The 25,928-nt window shown below is 40.6% G+C and overlaps 1 protein-coding gene across 1 annotated transcript in view; it reads left to right on the plus strand.

The window, feature by feature from the left end:
- The first annotated feature begins 3,736 nt into the window (after positions 1 to 3,736).
- Positions 3,737 to 25,928, plus strand: part of FAM19A4 (family with sequence similarity 19 (chemokine (C-C motif)-like), member A4) — a 52,808-nt gene continuing 30,616 nt past the window's right edge. The window contains exons 1-2 of the mRNA XM_010573298.1: positions 3,737 to 3,816; positions 6,910 to 7,025. Coding sequence (XP_010571600.1) covers positions 3,737 to 3,816; positions 6,910 to 7,025 — 196 coding nt within the window. The remainder of the gene's footprint in view (positions 3,817 to 6,909; positions 7,026 to 25,928) is intronic.

The following is a 25,928-nucleotide window of genomic DNA, read 5'->3' on the forward strand; positions in this document are numbered from 1 at the left end:
GCCCCCCCCCCCGGGGGGGGGGTTGGCGGGGGCCCGGCGAAGCCGCCGAGCGGCCGCCAGGGGGCAGCATGGCCACGCCGCAGGGCCGCCGGCCGCCCTCAGGGAGGCGAGGGCCGCCCCGCCGCCTCAGCTCCCCTCCGCCGCGCTTTAGGACCGGCAAAAATAAAGTTATTCCGCACGGACAAAACCGATTTCCCCGCTCGCGGCCCTAAAACTGCCGTGGGCTGCCGGGCCGGGCCGAGGAGTGTCACCTTTGAGGTGTCGGCCCTCCCCTGAGGGGCAGCGCCTGCCCTCCGGGCGGTGGGGCCTGGGACAAGCCGCTTCTGTGGGATGAAGGGGTCTTTGGAGGGATATTGCGGAATATATGTCCTGTTTATAGTCACTTAGCCCTGAAATGGGCGGTCTGTGTTAGTTAGCTGCTGTATAACAGGTGAAACTGGCCAAGCAGGTGTTCGCTCTAGCTCTTTTCTTGGTTTTTGTTTCCATTTCCCCTCAAACTTGAATAGCAGCAGTTTTCAAATACGGGTGATGACCAAACTAGATCTTTTTTTTCCTCTTCTAAGAAATTGCAGATGTTGCCCTGTTTCCTCTCAGTTTTTTATGCAGTAGGACATAGGAGTTTAACGGGGCTGACGGTGGGGTTAAACTCTCTGGCTGGCAAGTCGCTCTGTGAAGAGTGTGGCACCCGTACTTGTTTCCTTCTTACCAATTGCTATACTGAACAGGAGTCTTTTAAGGGATGCACTATCTTTATTTTAAGTGAGGAATTATTGAGAATGGAGAAATTAAGGCCTTTTAAATATTTAATGGATGGAGGTTTTGTAAATTATTTAATAGCTTATTATAAAAGATGGCATAAAGTGGTTTAGTAATTTATTCTTTACAGAAAGTAGCCGTAAGAAGTATTTTACAACATGTAAATATTGGTAGGAAAAGTACCTAATTTAAAATGCTATCTTATTCCATCTGTCAAAGAAATTATACAGTGCCCATACAATTTTCAAATAACTTTAGAACCTTTATTGTTTCTGTTCTTGAAACGCTTCTCTGGCTTTTCTCTGGAAATGCTATTTATACCCATTGTACTGGAGTGCAGAGGCACAGAGACAGACTGTGCTGGGACCAAGGTGCAGCAGGTCTGGCCATTGCAATTCCCTTTAGATACCAGAACCCACAGTCTTAGTTTGGGCATGTGGATGCCCTAAATGCTGACACAGGAGAGTTGTGTGGCCTCCGGGGTGACTAACCTGCAAAGCAGGAGTTGTTCATGGCCAGTCCATGCATAAATACTGAGAGCAGAGCCCTTCCCCTTTCCCCCTTCCTCCTTCCTTCTTTTCTTTTCTATAGCTTTGCTAGAGAGAGAGATGGGGGCTCAGATGCCTCCTTGGCTAGAGCTTGTTGTATAAAAACAACCCCTTTCTTCATAAGATTGCTTTCCTGGGGTAACTTCTGTTCAAATCCCTCTTGTGTAAATTAACCCTGCTGCATTGAAGTTAAGGACTTCATCCACAAAATTCCAGTTGTTGTCAGACATGTTGGCGCCTCTTGGGAGGTGATGCTGATTTTTATTTTGTTTGAAGCGGCGCTCAGTTTGCTCGCAGGTGGCCAGTGGGAGGGCTGGTGCCTGCTCGTGGGAGCAGCTGCCCTCGCAGGCCACGCTGCCCCAGCAGAGCTCCTGGCGCAGAAGGTCAGGAGTGATTTGTTTGTTTCTGCAGCCTGCAAATAAGTAGCTCTGCTTTCCAAAGTAACACCGCACCCTGGGATGAGGCAGGGACCAGGAGTAAAACCACCAACCACAAAATACATACAAAACATGGTTTTGCCATAAGAAGCCTGGAATTTCTTTTACTGTTATTAACCAGGTGAGCTTCTTGCTTCTGTTTTGATCTGCCTCCTTCATTGACGTAAAACAGCTGAATGTCAGACCTAAGATTGCACTGTAGGAGTTTGCCTTACACTCGCCTCAGACAACCCTATTTTCTTAAGACATATTGCTGCCTGGAAAGCATCAGAAAGCCCCAAGATATGCTGGTGGCTGTATCATCTGCCACTTTTGCTGTATCCATTTAATTAGAATAAGTGGGAATAATCAATACTGCCTTATCTTTTACCAATGTTTAACATGTGTTTGCAGAACAGGTTACACTAAAGTTAGTATTTACCTGTAGATGCACTTACACAGGTTTTTTTTTCCTCTCTAATAAAAATTATGGAACAGATGAACACTAAAACCTGAGTTAGTGTATTGCAATATTGATTTCTACAAGAGCACTATAAGAATACATTTATCTATCTGTCGTATTATGAAATGGGTAAAAATGTACCACACAACCATTTCAGTCATTCAATACTATATTGAAGAGCCTGTCTGTTTGCTTTTTCTCAATAGGCCTTTTGAGGCGCACTGATATTTTTTTGTTTTATGTGTATTTGTGGAAGAAAGGATTAATACAGGATGGTAGTGCTTTGTCTTAAGACATCTCTTTGCCCACATTTTGTTTTGATTAGAACTGCTGCGTTGTGATTTTGGGTCACTCTGAAACTCTCCACATTGGAAAGCAAAGACAGAGTAAAATGTGATTAATTATAGACTGCTGGCCTGGTACCTCTTTAATTCCAGCAATTACTCTATTTTCTCCTGGAGTTCTGAACAGAAAGGAGCTGAGTGTATTGAGCCAGGGGCTTTCCTGTCCTAGGCGTCTGAGAGGTGTCTGCCTAGGTGCTTTTGTGACCCCAGAGATGCTTTGCCCTCCAATGTGATAGTGTAATTTTGTATTTCTTAAAAGCAAATCTCTAATTGATCAAAGGAAGAGTGGAATGAAAAGAGTGGTGGGAGAAGATGAGAAAAGGTTATTGTGATCACTCCGTAAGTGAAGACCACATTATTATTACTCTCACAAATTGCACTGTGTCGTGTTTTCAATAGCAGAAGGTCAAGTTGAGCCCAGGGATATAAGTGAGAGAACAAATATGAACAATAAAAGCAAAGAGACTCTAACGTCTATGAAATGGAGTGTTTGAGCTCATTATTCTGTGGAATGTGTGTGTCGGTACTGCTGCAAAAGTGTCTCCATATGGTGATTTCAAAGTGTAGTTTTTGGGTATAGTTGGGCTGGGTGTGAGATGTGATGCTGGCAGCAGGTAGAGACAAAAGAAGGTGCTATATGCATTGATCACACAGACATGATCCTATCGATGTGACCTTACAGACCCTCTGCTCCTGAGGAAGCCAGACTCCAAGGGCCTTGGCCAAATCTTTATGAAGACAATGAAGGATTTTTCCCCTGTCTTTAATAATCTCTGGTTGAAACTATTGGAGTTTTCACATAATCATGTGGAAATCTGTTTGCACTATGGTGGTGTCTTAGACCTTACAGTTTTCACAGTGGTTGGGTGGCAAGAGGACACGTGATTATAAGGACACAGTGAGCTGTGCACATTATGTTTGTAATTTCTAGTATAGCGAACTCTGCCTTTAGTTAATGTAATGATATTTCAGAGCTGCCTTATCACAGTTTCTCTGTGTTGTTGGAAACAAGTGAAAAGAGCAATGTGACTGCTGCCTTTTGCCTTGGATTGCACTGTAGATGGCACTGTGAAACAATGATTTTGGTAACGAAGATCTATTTCACAACACCATTCCAGACGTTAATTGCAGTGTACTATGGCTTGCTTTCTAGGTCCCCAAAGCGAAGGAAAAATTCTGAAATGCAGAAAGGCTTATTTGCTGCTGCAAATGGGAATCTGGAATAACTATGAAAAACACACTGAAATAATTGTGTTTGACTGGAACAAAAGTCTTGCAAAGTCCCCAAGGTAAGAACACTTTTTATCTTTCAAATGACACTGAAGATTTGCTGTTCTGGTTAGCAACAATATCCACTTGAATCCAACAGAGAATGAAGGCTTGACATTTCTGAAAGCGGCAGCCCACTGATGCTGAAGGGCTCCGTACCCCTTGCTGCATCTGTCTGCCAAATTTCATTTTTTTTCTGCCTTTTTAAAGATCCTCCTGTATTTCTTTATATTAGTGGGCTGAAGACTTTTGTCCTGTCTACCTGCAAAGCAGACTAAAGTGTGCAAATGTTGTATCATTTTAATGGTACTGGATGCTTTTAACAGCTTTTCAGTTTGGTTATAACTAAGTTGATGCTTTGTACTGATACACTTATTCCTGGACTTGAATATACTTACAAAGGTGTAAGGTTTTCCTGTTAACCTGATGAAACCTGGTTTCACATTCCCTGTCTAACATCAGGGCAACGGCTTCAAAAGAGTCAAAGTCATAATCTGGGAAAGCTTTTGAAATTAGGTCAGCACACAACTCTTTCCACTGAGCCCAGCTTTGCTCCTGCACTGGGAATGGTGGGAACAGCTGGGTTCACTTACATGCGGAAATAGCAGCTGTTCAGCATGCAGTGCATGATTTGGGACTAAATACCTGTCCCTTCCATCAACTCACACCAGAAAGGGCATGCTTAGAATGTCTGATCTGTGGTATTTAATTCCAAGGGTTAAATCCTGCTTTCAGTCACATCTCAGGAAACCTGAAGGAAGGTCCCTGTCTTCATTATGATACTACAGAGTGACACCAGAGCTGGGATCTCCACTGATCCTTGGATCAGATTCCTGTGTTTGCATTTAGAGCAACAAAACATAAGAGGGATGATATTGCAAGATGAGCAGATGATGACTTCCTATTTATTGGTAACTTGTGCTTGAGGCGCAAGTCATGCGTTTCTCATGGAGATAGCAAGAAAACTAAGGTTAAATTCAGCTCTCTCCTCAAGAAAATGAGGTTCAGTTACCTGCAGAAGATTTGGGTGACTGAAATCTGAAGTGGTAGGTTGATTTCAGAGCTTATTGGGCAGTTTCCTTAGACTAATATTGGATCAACAACAATAACATTTATGCTGGTTTCACAGTGACTCAATTCCATTAGCTGCAGTAGCATTATGTGTTTCAGCTGGGTGCAAGAGGTGAATTAGGTCCATGCTTATTAGCTGAAGTGTAGCTGCTCTGAATTAGCCTTGGAGTGCTCCATAAGAGGATACTTGTGGGGTAGGCAAGGGCTAGTGACATCTTTATCTTCTGGGATTGATTCATGCTTGCAGAAGACTCCTATATGTTGCTGCAAAAAAGCTTCAGTGTATTTTTTCCTGTACTGGTTAATTTGCATTTGGGGTGGCAACATACTGGGCTTGAAACAGAGCACCTTCTTAAAGCAAGGAAAGCTATCTTTTTGCTAAATCAGTCCTTAAAATATGGCTTCTTTACATGTAATTTTTCTTTTTCTTAAATCTGTAGACATGGTGAGTCATGTTTGTGTAGCTTTTTAAAAAAGTTTGTAGGCTGGAGTAAAGTCTACAGGACAGCTGAAGGTGCTGAGTTTTTCACCAATGTATTTTTTTCTCAAGTGTAAAATAGTGTTTGTTGCTAAAATACATACAACAGGCTTTTGGTCTCTTAACTTTTGACATTAATAAGTGCATTTGTGATTTGTTTGGGCTTTATCAACATTCCCATTCATACACAATGAGAGAAGAAAATTGTTTTGTGATGTGTGAGAGGGAAAATTATGCAAGCACTTTTAAATGAGAAAACATGGCATCTGTTTTGGTTTCATTTGTAGATGGTTATCAAATTTAAAACAGGATCCAAGTGCTTCACCTGGCTTTGCAGTAGAGCTAAGGCATAGGTGGTTTTTTTTTTTTTTAAACCATCAGTCTATTCAGCACTGGAATATTGGATTAGCTGAATAGTCTCAGGTATTTTAAAGATCTACAGATAAACAAATTATTTAGAAAATACTTGAAAGAATCAGAACTGGAATCTGCAGGGGAAAGAAGTTCCCAAAGGACTTTTTGGAGCAAATAAACATGCTTATGACAGGCTTGCCCAAATCCCAGCGTGCTGATTAACTGCAGACTAACGTCACTGCTATGAAAGCAATATTTAGTTCAATTTATGCAAATCTATAAATTGCCTTTAATTAATTTGATGTATTCCTGCTTACAGCATTTGCTGAAAGTGTGGAACATTGTATCTAAGGGTTTAACTGCATAATGCCCATTTATGTATAGCATGAGTAATAAATCATCATAACTGAGTTTAAGAAAATGATTAGATTACCTTTCTATGATGAATGGCATAACATAAGCTATTGAGGGATTTAATTGTAGATATTTGCAGCAAAATTACTGAGGATTTGTGGTCTTAGTTCTAACACTAACATGGATAAGACTTAACAACATCCACCTCCTTTAGAACAAATGTTTTCTGAAATGCAGTTTCTAACACCCTGGCAAAGCAGCGAGTCCTCACGTATTTGACTGAGGTACTGGTTTCATGAGTGTTTAACCCTCAGCAAACCTATTGATCTCCAGGAAAGCTAGCTGATGCTGTGTGCTTGGGAGAGCCAGCCAATTCATGTGCATGGCTACATGGGAGTTGGTAGCTTTAGCAAGTATGTCCTGAGAAGTATTAATTAAAAAGGACATTTTTTTGTGATGCTTCTATGATTTTGAGGCAGGTGCAGTTTAAAAATAGTAGCACAGCTTATAAATATGTATATTTAAATTTGAGTGTGGCGGGATCTTAATCCAAAAAACCCCCCACCCCTTAACTCCAATTCATAGAAGTGTATTGCACTCATAATGTGTTACTATAAATATGTGCTTGCAGGTAACATGATGTGTGATAGCCATTGCATTGCTTCTAATTATAAAACATGCTGCCAAAGAATTGATCCCAACTAAACCATGAATGTGATTTTGTCAGTGTTGCCTTGTAATAAGCCATATTAGTTATTCTTCAGCATCTTTTCAGCTTCTCCTTCCCTGCATCATTTTTATGTTATTCCCTACTCACATTGTTCTTTCACTCAACTGCTTCCTTTTCTGCCTCCAGGATGAGATTCTGTGCCAAATCAATGCTTCTATCTGACTGGCTTTTTCTGGTCTATGTGTTAATGGTCTGCTGTAAATTGTTGTCCGCCTCTAGCCACCATCCCCGGGGGCACACAGGTAGGAGCTTTTAAACTCATTATATGCTACTGAGACCAATTAATAACACTTGCAGAATGTTAGAGCTCACTTTTTAGCAATGGATAATTGATGAGGCTGTTGACAGCATGTTACAATCAGTGCAATGGATTAAAAATACAACAACAACAAGAAAAAAAATGAGTTATTGTAAATTGTCATGGTTTTTGTCTAGTAATTTTATGTACTGAAGCTCACCAGACAGTTTTTGGAGTGACTTCATGACTGCTAGGACTTTGGGATTTGTTTGTGTCATTTTGCTTTATCCTTATCCAAAGATATTCTGAAATATATCTTTATCTTCTCTCTCTTAATCCAGTTGTTATCAAGAGACTTTACAACAGTATCATTGGCTTTGGTGGGCAATAGATCAAAGCCCTCAGACTTATGTTAGCCAGTTCTTTCACTAAGTAACAGAAATACTGAACTGTGGTTTAGTTCAGCTTGTATGATCCTTCTTTTCCTAACTTGCTTAGTGAGGCAAACAGAAAGATATTGCATTTAAGAGGATGCACTATTGTCGTACAGTATATCTACCAGGCACAATGTAGTATCTTACTTATTATAAATAAAAAAAATTGCTCAGAACAAGATGCGTTGGCTTCATGAAGAGATACCAGACTGGATCTTTGAAGCAACATCTCTGTGCTAGGATCATGCAGACATATCAGCTTGAAAGCAGAAAGAAATAGAGATGTACTAATGCTAATGCAAGATACCAGTGCAAGTCCTAAAACTGGATAGCTGAGTTAGCCCTATGTCACCTTTGATCCCAGAAGAGAGAGAGGTAAGTTAACAAAATACCACCTGTGAGCTCTGCTTTTTAGGAGAGGTCAAAAGCGTGGCTGCAAGACCATGGTGAGATGACTGCATTCTCAGTACCATGGTTAGCTTCATGCTGGCTTGGGGATTTCTGCAAGTGTTGCTATTTGTGATGTAGTCTCATTCTTAAATTAGGTGTAATGCCTTAAATCCATATGTAATGTTCTTAGCTCTGAGCCAGACTACTGTGGGTCTGGGTCTAATGTTAGCATCCACTTCAGCTCAGTGCTAGGATGCATTTGTTAGAGGCTCCATCCTCCAGATGAGACGACCTATCGATCTCTTTCCCGGCTGCTTCTGGTGATTGTCTAGGTAGGAGCTGAAGGCTCCTCATGTGCTCATCAAAATCTCTTCAGTCCTGGCAAAAAGGACTGACTGTGACCTGCATATAGCTGCTCTGTCTATCTATGCACATCAGCAGCGTGTGTATCTAAGAGCTACACAAATCACCTCCTTGCCCTACCCAGTCACCTGCTCTGCACTCCCTGATGCTGCGCAGCACTCGTATGTGTTTGCCATAACATGCAGTCACAGGTTACGGAGAATAACTGACATGTTGCAGCAGAAGCCCATAATGTGATTCCAGTGAATACAGTGTTAGAGGATTGGTCTGTATTACCATTTTGCAGGTAGCTGTTATGGAAGCTAGTTGAATCACTTCAATGAGGAGGGGGGTCTATGTACAAAGACAAGTTAATTAGGCCCTCTTGACCTTTCCTGTAAACAACTGCTGTTTAGCAGAGCATTTCAGAGCTGACTACGCAGCAAAACCTGGAGAACAGCCTTCTGCAGCTTTTGTCATTCAGGGAAGACTCTTGTAAAAAGAAATGTTATTTTTGTCTTTTAAAGATGCACTTTGCATGTGTACCTAAGGGAAATACCTGTAATAAGGCAGTAGGGATCCTGTGTTGTGGGCTTGTATGATGAACACTCACTATGTGTTATGTAAATTATGAAAATCTTTTTAACATAACATTTCAGAATACCTGACTGCATACTTTTAACTGACACCAAGAATTCTTTCCCCCATATCAAAGAGGTACTGTAAAACACAATCAAGCTGCTCGACTGTTAAGCAGATTTGCGTACTGTGCTTTCTCTGGTAGGCTAAAGAAAGGTTCTGCTTTTCATGAATAGATTGGTCAGATTATGGAGCTCTTTTTCAGATGACACCCTTGAAGCTGGAGCCTTCATGTAGCTTTTTAGACTGTGGTATCATATTCTTGCCCAGACATGAGTTTCTCTGATGTCTACACTGAAGTGACCGCCATCCCACTTTATGATTCCATGTAGCAGATGAAACAGTCGCCCCATTTTTGATTCTCCAGCTCCCTGTGTCTGACATATGGCACCACAGAGCATTTAGAGGGCTTGGGGAGCTCTTCTCAAGGGGCCTGTGTTTCCCAGCCTCATCTTATCTTTGCTGTTTGATACAACACCTAGATTGACCTCGTAAGGTATGATCAGATCTGTGATGGAATCTGGTATGTGAGCAAGACAACACCTTGTTCATCAGGAAAGCAAATAATTTAGAGCTTTTAATGTAGCCAGTTTTGTGGAAAGCAAATAATTAGCCTCATTTGTTTAATACAAATTAGCATGTTCTTGGATGGTGTTTGAGATAACATTGTCTATTGACTGCAAAAATTTTAACATTTTTCAAAGTAAAATGTCCTGAAGCACATTAGAGGGATGGATTCCAGCTTTGTATTTGGCAAAGGCTTTGTCTGATGTCCCTTAGGTTAAGCAGCTGTAATTGGACAGGTATGTACGAAGGTGGGAAATGCATGCTGTTTATGAGGCATGAGGTGCCTAGCCTGGCGTATGTTAGGAGGAGCTGGTTTTTAAGAACATCATGTGTCTGCTCCTGAAAATCAGTGTGTTTCAAGCTATGTACTTGACATCACTAGTCACTTTTGAAAAAAATGCTTACTCATTAAAGCTAAGGAAGTTTATTAACCAAGAGCAGACAGTAGAATTTAAGATGAAAAGTGGGGATTGACTTTTTTTCTTTTCAAAATACTGCCATTTTAAGGATCCTAATCTGGGAAAAGACAGTTATTGACTCTGGTCATGTTAGATGGTGCCTGAAAGAATGACATTCGACAGCTGTCTCTGCAATATTCAGACAGGAACAGAGACTAGATCTTTAAGGACCCAATAAGCATCCTGTTTCTGAAAAGTGGGAGAGAATGCCATTGAGCAATCCCTTTGACAAAAAGGGCCTCTTCACTGTAATAAAGTGTAAGACAGACCTGATTCTTTCTTTTGTTCTGCGAAATATTCACCACCATCAAATAACTGTTAGTGGAGAAAGAGACTGTTCAATCCAGTCCTGCCATTGCTTTGAAGCAGTTTGGATCTTGAGCCCAGCTTGGAGGCCAAAGCCTATTTTTCATTCGAACACTGTAATTGCTTTGACTGGCAGAGTTAACTAGGCAAAAGGTAGAGGAGAAATGTTCCTTCTCATTACCATTAGATCACTGAAGATGCTGCTTATGCAGATTATTTCAGTAGGCTCCCTTTACATCTATGTAGAGAAGACATGTCAGAATATTCATCTGACTTTGTTGCTCTGAATTACCCTTCTGAAGAGTTTGTCTTTTGCACTGACAATAGCTGAGGGAAGCATAAGCACCAACCTTACTATAGCTATTTGAAATTGGGCAGTATTTCAGGCTCCCAGACTACCTAACTGGTACTGATATAACTATCAATTCCATGCTGTGCTGAATGAAGCAACATACATTTAGTACCAGAAAAGATTTGTTTCCACTTCACTGCTATAAGTCAGGATCCACAAAAGATGAAGCACTGAAAAGACACTTCCTCAGGTCACCTCATGTGGGGGCTGGACTTGCAGACCATTAATTGGTATAGCCAGCTGAGCAGTTTCTGTCATGAAATACTAGTGGAGCTTGGCTTTTTTTGAGACTGCTGTGTTTTATTTTTATGTGATGGTGTTCACTTTAAATGCTTGTAGCCTCCTGCTTGCTGAAGGGTCTAGATTTTTTTGAAAGTCCATTATTATTAATATGCCCAGAATGCATATATTTAATGAACATCAGTAGCTTAAAGCAGGGCCAAATTTGTCTCTGAATTGTCTCACTCAGTTCACATTTTCTCTTTTCTTTGTGATTTCAAGTGAAGACTTCAGTGGCAGCCCTAAGGGTTTGCTTGCTTACCACACCTGCAGGATGATGCAAATCATAGGGATAAATCCCTGTGTTTGAGTGCACTGGGACAGCTTAGTCTTTTAGCCAACCAGAGGAATAAGTAGCAACTTCTTTTCATGGAGTTTATTCCTTGTTGCACTGCAGACAGTTTTATTTACAGGGTTATCAGAGGTTAAATAGGAGAAGTCTTGTTAAAAATGGCAGTGGCAAGCAAATACGCATGACCATAGAGATTGGGAAGTGGGTTCAGGAGGGAATTATCACCAGCCTGAGCTGTTGTAAACTCTACATTTTTGCTTAGTGAAATCCAGCTGAAAATCTGTAATTTGCTGCCTGGCATCTTAGATGTGATCTCCAGCAACCAGAATGCTGTCCTAGCTGGTTTTCAGTGTACCAGTGATTTCCATCACATGTGAAAGACAAGGTGCTTCTGTAGACCCTGCTGAGCAGGGCCTGAGCTGGGACCTGAGATAATTTTCTGGGATTTCACAAGCATTCTCCTTTGTTTTCTTCTGATTGATGCTTGAACAGGGAGACATAGATGTATGGAAAGGCTCGGCTTGTGTAGGAGCACTCTGAGTGAACAATGCAGCAGTGTGCTTGACGCGGAAGACAAAGGCTCTCCTCACTGCTGCTCCCTTTCTGCCCTTGCTATGGCTCATGGAAAGCAGACTTTTTCAGAACCTGTCTGTCTCTTTTTGTCCTTCTTTGGTTGCTCTCTGAAGAGGTGCTGGTCTAACCTATCAGTGGGATGGTCAAAGCCACTTGTTTGTCACAGAAACAGACCTCCTGTAATTTGGTAGTGGCAAGTATTGTACGTACATGGACCTGAGTCAAAGATCTGCCCTTGATGGACAGCAAACAAGACCTGCTGAAGGCAGTACAGAGGGCGTGTGTTGAACTCGATGTTTAATAATTCTTTTCTGTGTCCCAAACAGCAAAGAAAAGTCAGTACCCCAGAGAAGTGGAAGAATCTCCCCCCAAACCTAGCGACCACTCTAACACGCTGGGAAAGTACATGCTTCATTTTCCTCTATTAGGTAGCAAGGGTGGAATAGCAGTCTATGATAGGTAAAACCTTGATGGGTTGTCAGTGTGGGGTGGTTATCAGTGAGGTGGGTATCAGGTGAAGAAGAAATGAACATCACAGTTCATCTGAAGGATGAATAAGGGATTCAGTGATGCTGTTGGACTGGACTCGGGGGGCTGCGTGGCAGGTGGGCATAAATGGTACTGGGAACATCCCAGCAGAATGTTGCTCCTTTATGCACAAAATAGCAATTCATGTGCTGAGGCATGTATCAGACATTGTTTTGGTCTGCAGGAGCCTCTGAGCCTGCTTTTTCTAAACTTTGAACGTGAAATGTCACTGTCAGCTGGAATTCAGACCTGTTGATACCTCTTGATCATGCTTTTGGTTTCAGGTGGTCTTGTAGCAGACTGGATTTTTCCACATCAATTGCAGGTTTTCACAACTTTAAGGACTTTGTGGACAGAATCCTGTCTCCGCTGGAGTCAGAGGAAAAATTCCTCCCTTACATAGGCTCCAGGACTTCATCTACTCAAGTGAAGGCTGTGTGTCTGAAAAATGCAGCTTAGTATTAGAAATATTGCTGCTTTCAAGGAAAACAGGAAAACCCAGGCTTCTTGCTCTCCCCTTGTTTTTGGGTTGGAGCATCATTCTTCCTTCTGTGGCTGTCGGATTGCTACGGGCACGGTTCCCAGTTCCAGCAGAGGGCCCTGCAAGGCTGCAAGAAGGGGCTCCAGCACTTAGCTGCAGACAGGAACCACGCTTGCTTTCTCGTGATTTAAATCATAATGGTGCATTTTACTAATTAGAATTATGAGTTCTTTTGTATTTCAACGGGTCAGACATGGTTAGTACACAATAAGCTTTAGCCCTTTGTTCTGCTTAACTCCTTTTATGTCTTAATGTTTTATTCAGTGTGTTATTTATGTGTTTTATTTTCCAGCTTCTAAATATAGGGTAGCTACAATATACAGCCCTTGCTGTAATCGCTTCAAGTATTATGGTAGGGAAAGCAATTCACTTGAGCAATAGGTTCCCGTTAGGAAAAAAAGGAACAGAGTTCACTGCGTGAAGTTTGCTAGTGTATTTATTTTTGAGAAGAAAAAAGAGGAAGAAATACTTCTTGTTTTCCTTTTTTTCCCCTTACATCCATCGTTATTTATATGACAGATTTTGACAACAACTTCAATTTGGATGCACAGTGCTATGTTACCAGTAAGGGGCAATTCAGTGTTAGTCTAGTCTTTATAGGGTAAAACATAGCTTCTGGTATTCCATGAATGTGCACTTTAACTGCGTGGAATGTAATTGCTATAGTTTTCCACATACATGCCCCTTAACTACATGGAATGTGATTGCATATGAAAACATTGTGTATTCCAGGGAGTCGGGGGGCGGGGAATTACAGACAAACTGGTGAATGTGTAGGTTTTGTGTATCATATTTCATCATGTTTCAAAAAAGGTGGGGGGAAGGGGGAGTTCTGTAACAAAAAGATGTAGTCTCATTTAACACAGAAAAGGCCAAGTCCAGTGTATCAATCTGTGTAGCAGGAGGTTGAAACCAAGCTCTTTCCTGTAATCTCAAAGTGACCTTATTTTAAAGCCATTGGGGAAAGCTTGTGAAAATACTGTCTTTATTTTATTCATTTTACATTGACAGCATCATTTTTTATATAGCTGCTATCTGCAATAAATGATAATCTTTACATTCCATTGACCAAAATTCTAAGCAAGAAAGCTTTCTTTGCCCTTTGTCTTTTTTAAATCTACTTCTTCCAAACATACAACTTGTATTATAAAAAATTATTATATTGCAAATCAGCAGGCTTGTGCTAATGTGGGGAGAAAGAAATGGTTGGATAAGTGAAAATCCACAAATAGGATGGAAAGCATCTCGTCCTCAGTGTTCATTTGGGTGAAGTGTTGCAACAAAAAGTGGAACATGTTCTACCTGGGAGCTCTGCTCTGGGTTTACATGGAGGTCAACATGCTGAGTCCTTGGGAGGATGGATGCTTGAGTGATGAAGGCAATAGATTGAAATGTAAAGGACTTGCATTGAATTTCTTGCTCTGAAATGATTAAAAGACCTGCCTTAGATGAAGTCCTGACCCTACTGAAGTGGGAGTTTGGGATTCTTCTGTGATTTAGTTTCCAGCCTGAGCCGGTTATGTCATATGGTTTTTGGTCCCAGCAGAAAAGTTAGATTTCATAGTTATGATTTTATTAACGCTTAAGCCAGTCATTCTTACAGAATTCATCATTCAGGGTTTTGCAAATCACTGCCATTTTGAGGGATGGAAATTGCTTTAGGGCCTGTTCTGCTATTGATCGACATGTCTGTGCTTACTGCATGGGCTGCATTGCCACAGCCTTGCAATTACATTAATTGTAATAGCAGCACAGAGCCTGTCCCAAACTTAAAGTCCAATTTTAATGTAATTGTAAGGCTTTGTGCTACTGGAAAGTTTCATCCCAAATGAGTGACTGTACAGGCTTGAATAAAAGTCCATGGAAATGGATAGCAGTTTCTGTTGATTTGGTGATTTAGACTTCTTGTCTATTTTTGTCTATGCTGCCAAGTGAAGGCTGATTCAGAAGCAGGCTAGGACATGGTCACCCTCCATACTGGCTTCCATTTGCCTGTGGTTTTGGCTGTAGGTGGGTACAGAATATTCACCCTGTATTTAAGAGCAGGAAATTAGTTGTCATATTTGGCTGTAGCATCAAACATGCTCCACCTGTTCCTAGTCTACTCAGACTGCATGAAGAAGTCCTCAGCTCTGCTCTCATGCCAAGCATGGTATTTTTCACTGCCAGGGAGCTGCCCCTTGATGTTAGTTTGAAAGTTTATGGTGTTGATTTCTCTGGTTTCAAGGACATGTTTGAGCAAGCATTTTTTTTCTTGGAAACCAGAAAATGTTTAATTAATAATGGAAGAACCTGGAGATGGAATTTTTTTTTTTTTTTACAAACATTTAAGTGTTTTGTTGGCGAAGCACCTCCAGATTGCTGCTGATAGCCCTTTGCTGCAGCTTCCTGTTTTTCAGTGTTTGGCAGCATTCTTGCATTCCTTCAGGAGAGTGACAACTGGTAGAGGACAATGGATTCTAAATCAGAAGACTAAAGATGTCTTGTAGGGTTCAGCAGGGTAATCTCTCCTCATCAGTCTGGCAATGCTATTCGTCAGCACAGGAGTGGAGACTACATCTGACATTCATTATTTTCCAGGGTGGCAATCTTTACAATACCCTGCAAATGACAGAAGTTATGAGTGGAAAATTCTAGGATCAACATTTGTATTGCTTAGTGTTTGGCCTGCCTTTATTTATTTATATTTTTCTTTATTTATTTCTACTTTTCTTTTCCTGATGGACAGTATCCATATGCCTTGCAGTCCAGTGATGGTCACTATTCTTTTGATTTATGTTGTTGTTTAGAGAAATAATGACCAGACAAGTGTGAGGCAGGATTTCTCTTAGCGTTATTTAATGCTTGCATCTTCCTGATATCAGTTCTTCCATTAGTTTTACACCGGTGTTTCCTTAAAGTAGCATTGTAAGTTGCAGTGAGTATTTTGGAATAAACAGATTTCTTTCACTGTCTTTTTTGCACAGAGACAAATTGTTGCAAATTAGCTTGATGTGTTATACTTCTGGGGTGGAACGGCAGGATCTGTGTGTAACAGATCATGATTGCGTTAAGAGGTGTTTGTAGGGTATTGCATGTAGCTGATTTTAGTTTCATGTTGGCTGTTGATGCCTGATATCAAAAGTAAAATCGTAAGCAATTGTAAAGCAAAAATTTAAATACATCAAGGTAGTCTTTCCCATGCATTTTATTTTCAGGTTGGGTGAAAAAGCTTAGAGTATCTCTTGTGCTTTGTATATCCTTTCTTCTATAGCTCCCTTTTTCCTTGGGAGATTTCCTTCTACATAGCAGGATATAAAAGTTGATAGAAAGCATGCAGACCTTCCTCCTTTGTGCTGGCCCTGGATTGTCACCGGACAGGACATGAAGGTGAGGGAGTTCAAGGGCTTTAAAGTGGCATTAGCCTACTTGGTTAGAGCACAAGTGTCCTTCAGCAGCAAACAGTGCAAAAGGGGAGAGAACAGCATGGAAGTCCCTCATTCATAGCTATGACCTTTGTAAGGTACCAGGTTGGGTCCAGTGCTCTTTCTAATCCAATGCACAACACAATGAAAGACAAAAATCTCTTGAAAAAGAGCATGGAAATATCTGTTTTCCCTATAAATACATATCTACAGCTCTTTTATACTATCCTACGTGCCATACAATTTGAAAGTATCAAGGCTTTCTGACATATTGCTCCCCTGCCCCAATGATGTCATTTGCACAGTCTGGTGATATAATAAAAAGTATATGCTGCATTTCATGAATAAGCAATAATTGTGCAAATGCTCTGCATCTCTCCTCCCCAATTTTTTTTTTAAATGAGGCACAATAAATAACTGGTCACCCAAAGGAATGGTGCCTGTCCTTGTATAATTTACCATTTTGAGGAGATGCCTTCTTCAGAGCAGATCAAACAGGAAGATCTCAGACTGTATATTGTCACTGATGTTTGTTGCTACTCCTAAGTATTCTTAGATTGTCTTTAGAAAATATAATTTGCTTAAAGTATGAAAATCAAGTCAGAGTATAATTTGAAAAAAGTGCAAATTATCTCAGTTGGCATAAATCACCCTAGCAACATGAGTGCCTGGCCCAAATTGTGGATACGCCAGTGATTTCTGTCTATTGAATTCTTTCAGCAGATGCTGGTATTCCTCCAACTGAAAAAAACCAAACCAAAACAAAAAAAACCCCAAAACTAAATAAACTGAAATTTCTCATCTAAACCAGTTTGAATGTAGAAAGAGGTCCCCACTGTTCTCTAGGTGGACCCTGTTGGAGTTAGCACTGTTGGGTCACTGAGGAATTAAAATGTAACTGATATTTTTATTTTCGGTGTTTCTAAATGCATCTTGCTTAAAAAGAAAAAAGAAGCCTGATTGCACTGGAAGTTGCCTTTTAGGACTAACACTTGCTCGATGGTGTGTCCAAATGAATTGTCTGTTTTTTGGGAGTGCCCACTCATGATACAGTTTAATAATTTACTTGCATTGTCTTAATTTTTCAGTTTTTGTTCTATTTTCAAGGTTTCAGGAATGGGGAAGGAACAACATAGTGGATTTTACTATCAGACCTATGCTCATTTTTTTTTGTTGTTTGAACTATATAGGAAAAAGCACTAGTTTGACAGGTTATTTGGAAATACTGTGGCAGGTATGCTATTTTTCTCCCCCCACCATACACTATTTTTACTGGAAATACAAAAAATCCACAACTTTGGGTCGACATTCTTTATAAATTGAGTAAAACTGCTGCCCTCAGCAAAATGCATTTTCCTGTAAGGGATGCCACAGTCCCCAAATAAGGAGCCAAGATAATTAGTCTACAACTGACAAATAAGTCTGCTATGCTAATGTAAAGAAACATCCTTTTATCAGACTGTATCACATGGTAGTTTGTGCCAAGCTAGAGAGAAAAGAGAGTTTACTCTGAAAACATGTCCTCTTCTGGGGTAGCAAATCTAATCCAACAGTGACTATGGAAAGATTTTTCCTGACCCTTCCCCAGTACCAAGGGATTTGGATTAACTGAATTCTGGATCAGAACCAAGGCCTGAGTAGGGTTTTTTTGCAAAATCATTTCAATTTTTCTTTCAGCTGTAGCAAGAACTGTGTCAAAATAGCATTAAAAAGAACTATGGCTGTGGAATGATGAGTTTACCAGAGGGATAAAGGTGATCCAGCATTCTCCCTGTATTGCCTCTTAACAAAAGAGAAGGGTCTTTGCCCCAAGTGCTTCAGTCTAAATAAACAGTGATGTGCTGGAGTAACTCTACTCTGGCAGCCAGACTCGCTGAAATCAAAGCAATAGAAGGTGTTTGTCAGTAGAACATGAAGTGCTTTACAAATGAAGTGTGATTATTCTCATTTAACAGATGGGGGGCTGAAACACACATGTGTGCATGGTGAATGCTTCCAGGTCTTGGGAACAAATTGGACTCAGTTGCAGAACAGTGCCAGAGGTTATATTTAGATTGCCTTCCCTGAGACTTGGCGACTGGGCTACTATTTATGCAAACAACACAGAGCAGTACTTAAATATTATCGTTGCAGTGTGCTGGCCAGCTACTGCAAAGGTATAGCCTATCAAAACTGACAAGTGACCAGTAAGCTGCCTTCCCAGACTTATTTCCAGTATTTCCTAGTCCAGAGTCCATTAGCTGAGCTGGTCAAAAAGCCATGCAAAGAAATGGCATTTTAAAATTATTATTAACGTTTTGCATTGAATGCTAAATACTTTGTTCTTACAGTTACTAAATTTTTCTCACTGTAGGTTTTTTTTTTTTATGGACTATGACATGGACTTTCAGGCTGAGATCTGTTAGATAATAAACAGTATTAGCAAGGTCATTCCTTGACCAAGTTAAAACTGCATGTTGTGGAATGATAAATTCAGTCAGGGGACAAGCAATGGAAAAATGTCTGTTTTGTGGCAGCCTTGGCAGATGGTTGTAATGAGGCAATGGATATTGCTAATTGCCACTGCTCTTATATTAACATGTTAGTAGGCTGATACTCATTTCATGCAGCAGTCAGTGCGAAGCACAGGTAACAAACACTAAGGTAACCGGAGTTGAGAGGCAGTATGTACTGACCTACGGCAGAGAAGGGTATGGCCACCCCTTCAGTAATGTCATGATGACTCCTTGCTAAATCACAAACAATGCTAGCTGACTGAGAAGTGGGGGAGGAAGCATTGTTGTGCCCTGCTCAGATCCCCTGTGAGAGATGCAGTGACTGTGACAGGTGCCAAGACTGTCTCTCCATTCACTACGTAGAAAGCCAGAATGCCACTTCAGTGGCACAGCCAGAATTACACTTCAGCCCTCCAGCAGTTGTGTTGGTTCAGGTAGCATCCATCTTAGGAGGTGCCAGCTGCACTCTGGCACTGTCCCATTGAAATGCCTGCTTGATAGTATCACTCTTCAGGGCATGCAGACCTCTGAGTTTCTCCAGGGATGAGAGCAGTACCATTCCCCACCACCATTTGGCCAACCTCGGTGGTAGAAACCTTAAAAATACAATCAAGTCCTAAGACAGAACCAAGATGTGTAACATTCTGCTGGTTCCCGCAAAACCATAAGCGGTTTTAGTGAGATGCCTTCCTTTCCCTGTAAAGCTGGAGTGACTGCTTAGTTGAAGAATGAGATTACAGGCTTAAATGGAAGCACAGGTACTTTTGATCTATACTGGAGATACCACACAAGGCGAGAAGCATGAAAGGCAGATGCTGATCACTGGAGTTATCTGGGTGCTGTGGTGTGTTTAGAGGCCTGTGTTTTACCAGTTGAGTTACACTAGCATATGAGTATGTATTTCTGATGTTAATTCCGTTTTGTGTTAATGGATTTCTTAAATACCCCGCCTTTCCATTTCCTCTACCTTTTTTCTATATCTGTTTGAAAATCAATAAGTAGTATTTTTTTTTAAAGTCATTGATGTTATGACATACTGTAAATAAAGCATTAAGCAAAGAATTGATGAATATAAAATGTAGCATGAAATACACAAGGATAAACACTGTGCTTCAGTAAGAGTGTGTATAAAGAGCAACATCCAATTGCAAAGTGCTCTCTGGGGCAATGAGAGCTACTTGTTATTTTTTGCATAAATCTGATGACTTAAGCTATCTGTTCTGTGAAAGGAAGATAATGTCAGGCTGATTGATAGAGTGAACAGGACATGACAGTCTTCAAGGAAGAAGAAAAGCAGAAATCACTTTCAGTGGAGACAGGATCTCATCATGTTGTTGAGGACTTGGTAAGCCAGTTGAAATTCAAAAATCACATTTAAATTATTGAATGATGAAATAAGGAGGATATAAATAGGTCTGTGCTAATGATTACATACCCTCTTGACTGGAATCAGAGATTAAATAATATATTGTACATTTTCAGTTAGTTCTGCTGTCCTGTATCCAAACAAATGTTAAAGTTTAAAACATGGTTAAGCAGAAATTTGCAAAGGCTGAGAATATTCCTCATGTTATGTGCTATGCAAGTCTTGTCTATGCAATGTTTGTATGGGTGTGTGAATTACCCGGGCTTTAATGCTACAGTTAGTTTTTTTTGAAAGGTAAATGGGCTTTTTGTGTTTTGGTATAGAGGCAAATCAAGGACATCTGTTTACTGACAAAACGTAACTATCTTAAATTAATCCATCTGAAATTAAGCACTGAGAGGGTCCTGGGCTTGGTGTCTTGCTCACACAGAGCTGAGCTGAACATATGGCAGAAAATAAGGGCAGATATACTTGCAGATTCTCTGTGGAAAGCTGACTTGGTACCTGGAGCAATGTATAGCAAGTAATCACAGAGCAGCTCTAAGTTTTGCATGTGACCGCAGTAGAATATTATTTATAGCACCCAGGAGTTGCTGGAGAGTAGACGGGTTCTGATTTTATCCCTGCTTTTCAGGAAGGTTGACTGTACAAGGAAGACAACGTATGTCAGTGTTTCCAACCGCTATACAAATCCCAAGATAATCAAAGAGTTAGACCGATGTGGATAAGTCCTCAGTAGTCAAAACAGATGGAATGTGAATTAAGATTCTTCCATTCTGCTGATGGTGTAGTTGAATGTCTGTACTGGTAAAAGGTGTTTATTGGGCCACAGTTCACCTACTTCCTCTCATACACTGAAAAGAAAGCATCATCCCCTTTGTTGACTGCTACACCACTACTGCTGTTTGGGAGAGCTCTGTGTAGTGGGATTTGATGCTGTGGATTAAATGGTAATTTTATGTTGCTTGTAGTAATTTTACAGGAAGCATTATGAAGGTATGAAAAACATGGACATAGAGAAAAAAAAGTCAGTCTCAGCAGCACCTCACAGTCTCACAAAGCAGAGTGCTGATTGCACAGCTAGGCTGCTGAGGAGAGCTTTGTCTTTTCCTCTCTCCTAGTCCAAAGTCAGTCTACTTTCCTCTCCTTCCCTCCCATTCTCCTTGATTTGCTGGAGGAGTTCTTGCCTACTGATGTCTTGCTGTAGAGTCCTATTAGCATCAGAAATTTATCTTCTTCATAAATTGCCCTGTAGACTGTACCCTGACAATTTGAGTTGGCTTTAAATTGTTGTCACTGCCTCTGCTTCATCATCCACAAGTAATGATGTTGATAATGAAAATGTTATGCTATCATTTACCAATTCTGAGGCCCTCTGTTATCTATGAGGGGATGCTAAGTAGATAGCAGAGTATCAGTGTCTCATTTTGCTCTAGACATCTATATTCTGAGCTCCCAAGTGCTGAAACAAGGCAGATATAGGCTTTTAAAGCCAGATTTAACAAGAAATTTAGATACCTATCACTGCAGATTAGCAGCCAGTAGGATTTTTCAAATGTGTGTATGTGAGGTAGTACAACTTCCATTGTAACAGTAATGAAATCTGGAGATTTGAAGACTTGAAATTTGTGATGATATAAGCTGAGATCCTGCATGTTACAAAGCTCTGTGTAACCATCCCTCTGTCAGCTCCACCATCTTAAAACAGCTAAACAGCTGCAGGATCGAAGCAGATCAAGTCCGTAGAGTGATTTCACAGGCAGTGCCAGGAATGAGCTGGAACAAGAGTGCTTCCTTTGTCCATGCGCAGAAGCAGCAGACTGTTACAACGGTTTCTTATTCAACATCTGTTTTATTTTACTTTCTTTGAAAACTTTTGTCTTGGATGGCATTGACAGCAAGGTGCAGAATAAGCATCAATCTGACAGTGACTCTGACTCAGCCCTTGTTAGCCATCGATCTTTACTCAAGTGCTTTCTACTCAACCTCCCCACTGGATGGCAGCAGCAGAACACATCCATATATTCCTTTTTTTGTCTGCGTAAGTAGTGGGACTGTCCAAGTTAGAAAATACTCTCCCAGCTTTCATGCGACTTTCTCCCTAGTTAGTCTTCTGTTATTTGGCTTTGCGTATCCAGGAGAGGCACAGCTTGGTCTTCAGTTTCCTCTTCTCACAGTGTCCCAGAATGCGTATTGCTGTACTAGATCTTCAAAGCGCCAAGGGGGCTGAGCGAGCCAGTGAGCAGGTGATGTGCCTGTGTACCTGGTGTGGGTCAGACTGCAGCAATGACCAGCTCAGCTTGCTGAACATCAGGTAGAACTTTACCTGGAAAGGGAACTGAAAGTGAGCATGAGTGTTTCCCTTCCAATTTATATTAGGCTATATCAACAGCAATTAAAACAGGCAGGTATTTACTGCCAGATAGCACGGACAAATAACTTAATTTCCCACTGCTTAAAAAATGGTCCTCATCTTAGCAGGCTTTGTAATTAAATTTGACCTTGAGCAATCCCACATTCCTCATGTTACTTGAAGCAGTATCTGAATTCTTGAGTCTATTTAAAATGTAAATTATGTTACTTAAAATTTGTAACAACATCTTGTGTAGCATTGTACCTTTATAACATAACATGTTTCTTAACTAAATGTCACGATTTTATGCTGAGTGCTTGGACCTACAATACCTTATATGTGTGCCAGCATTTTAATGGGATCTAGCTCGCCTCTGAGGCTAACAATCCATTAGGATGAAAGTGTGGGCAGTTCACCTCAGTGTCAGTGCTGTATTTTTCAGCTATTCGTGTGCCGAGTCTGTACAGTAAGAGAAAAGAGATTTGTACAGTTAAGGTTCTCTCTGTGGTATGAGAAAGTTCCACAAAAATTAAAATACTGATGATGATAACCTTTTTGGGTATCTAGGTAGAGACTGAACTTCAGTCAACAGAACAAGAGCTTTTTTATTTTTTGCCTTCTGGTCTCTTGCAACTAAATATTGAGGGGTGATTTTTTTTTTTTTTTTTTTCAATTGTTCTTGACTAACTAGTAAATACTGTAGGTGAAATGACAGCAAGATATATTTTGGAAAATATCACATCTGCTTTCTTTGGAGGTGGTTCTAAGTTTAAGAGGAAATAGTTGATCTACTAGGGGGTGAATATGATATTAAGTGGGTAGAATAAAGATAGTACTGTTTGTTGCAAGCAGGAAATAAGAGATAAAAACACAGACTATTTTCCCAGAGCAGCAGGGCCTATAAATGCTGTAGCAGTGACACCCGGTGACTGGACTGTTAACAGTAATTACACAGTACCTTTTGGATATGTAGAAGAGACTTAATCCCAGCCACAGGTCCTAGTGATGGTGCTAGGCAAGAATGTGGAGATAATAAAGTAAGGAAAATTACTATGTGGGGAAAAATGCAAGCTTGGAGCCAGTACAGGCTTGACCTCTGTTATGGTCCTTAATCTCAGAATGAAACAAGGTTTTGGCAACTTGTTCACCTCCTTGTGAACTTGCTTGCAGATATAGTGACACAAACCTGTTTGAAACTTATCAACACAAGCCATGTGCACTGGCTGAAGGTATTATCTGATGCTGCGCTATGGAAATTGGGGCTGTTTGACTTATGGGACTGTCCCAGATGTTAAATTGATCTGGTTGGCTTAAAAGCCTAAAGGAAAAATCGCTTTGAAGAAGGGTTTTTTAGAAATAGAAAGATATCTTAATTAGGGTTAATTGTGTCATTTAGAGAAGGTAACTGGTTGGCATTATTAACCTAGCTCTGTGATTGACCCTTTGGGAGTGGTGCTGTGTATGCCCCAGGTGACAGATGACGGAAGATCCACAGAGAGGACAGAACACCTCTAGCTGGCAGACACATGAAATAATCCATAAGAAATTGGGGAGTTTAAGGGGAACTGGGGAGTTTTAAGGGCACAGCATAGATGTGTACTGGGATTCTCTCCTGTACATTCATTAGGAAGTGATACAGTATAATCAAGAGATGATTTATGTAGTTGTAATGGTTGTATAAAAAGGCAGCTGTTAAGTAGATCCCTATGTTGGTGTCTTGTTCCAAGTATTGGGATTAGCTACGGGTGGCAAGAACAATGCTTTGGTTTTTGTCCTGAGCAAGTTGTTTCTTTCTTCTGTTTAGTTAGTCTGTTCCATTTCAGTTTGCTCTTGTGTATTGTGATACTTGTCAATCCAATAGTCCAGCATGTTCTGAATTAATTATGAAATGCTTCAGAGTAAATGGAACTGAGACTGTTATAGAGGACAAGAGATGGCTGAGTCTTACTGTGTTTAGTGAGACTGTTTAATTCACAGTCCTTTCCAAAAGGGGAACCATGGGTATAGCTTGCATTTCAAACACCTCTTAACCCTGAAGGACTTAAAGTTCCTAAAGGAGCAGGCCATATGTAATTTTACAGTCCCTCTAACAATCACTGACTCCCCAATAATTATTTGAAACTGCTGGGCCAAATCCAACCAAACTAAGATCTTAAAAATAGCAGGGTTTCTAGCAATTTGAAGAAAACCAGAAGTGAGGTACATTATTGCCCCCACTAAGGAAAAGCTACACTGTAATTGTGAGGGTTACCTGCCCTGTGTGTCCTGGCAGCTTGCTGATTAATACACCTCTACACTGGAACCAGTGCTTGCCTTGTAGTTAAGGGGCACAGAAGATGCCTGAGCACTGTGAAGTAGATGAGAATGGAAGCCATGGCAGTGATGCAAGATGAAGACAGACAACAGACATGTTGTCATGGATGCAACTTAGTGGACCAGCACAATCAGTGAGGGATTATTTCTTACAGTCACCTCAAGAAGCGATGGTCACCTCTGAAATGAGATTTGGCTTGTTTAATGTGAGGAAAAATTGTTTTTTTTTCTGGTGGGAGAAGATAGCGATGATTTGAATGCTGTTTTTCATGGCATTCCCACTGTGAAATGGGCCAGATTTAAGGTTGTCTGTGGGACAATTCCATCTAGCCTGCAGTGATAGAGGAGCAGGAACATGTACTCCTTGAAAAATCCAGTGAATGCATACACTGGCAGCTGCTTATGGCTGTGACCTGTAGCTGTTGTGTCAGTGTGGCCTGTGATCCCAACACTGGGGTCCATCTCTCCCAGCACAACCATTGCCATTCTCACATGTGAGTGTCCAACTCACAATTGATTTCTGTTCCATTAGATTTTGATAATTAGATATCATCCATTTGAGTTAGTAGCAACAAACACTGAGCAGGAAAGGTCATTGCTTTCAAAGCTCCTGGGTCGCCTTTTAGACACTTCTGAAAATCCTATCCGCAAAGTCTAACTTTTATTAGCCACTTTTATTATACGAGCAATGTCATGCCTCAACCTGAAATGACAGGGAAACACCAATGGCAGCTTGCCCATTGCATCTCTCTAATCTTGTTTCATGTTCAGTGCAAAAGTTATAGAATGTATTTAGCAGGATCCCATGAATAATTGCAAGCTGAGAACGGAAAAATGATGGAAAGTAACCATTTAGTTAGCCAGACCATATAACTGCAATGCTATGTGTTGCCAGGAAGGACTTACTCCAGGTTTCTTGCAAAGTTGCTCTTTTGAACCTCCTTGAAACCTAGAGAAACTCTAATTTGAGAAATTTTATGGATTTCTTTATGTAATAATTCTAAGAAGCCTTGCCCCCAGTGACCTAATTATGTCACCTGCATGCCGTACAACTTTGTACTCAAGCAAGACTGCCCCAAGGCATGTAAGCTTTGTAGTGAAATTTTTTTGTAAATTGGATTTCATTTTTTCTCCTGCCCCCTTCCAGTACAAGCTGCTGACTTCAACATTTTACCTGAGGTTGGAAGCTCCACTGATTTTTGTTTTGTTTTGGGTTTTGTTTCTTTTTTTTTTTTTTCCTTTCCAAAAGGCCAAGGATTCAATGATAAAACTAAT

This window comes from Haliaeetus leucocephalus, unplaced genomic scaffold (assembly GCF_000737465.1).
Source record: "Haliaeetus leucocephalus isolate CR32 unplaced genomic scaffold, Haliaeetus_leucocephalus-4.0 Scaffold2, whole genome shotgun sequence".
Classification (NCBI taxonomy): Eukaryota; Metazoa; Chordata; class Aves; order Accipitriformes; family Accipitridae; genus Haliaeetus; species Haliaeetus leucocephalus.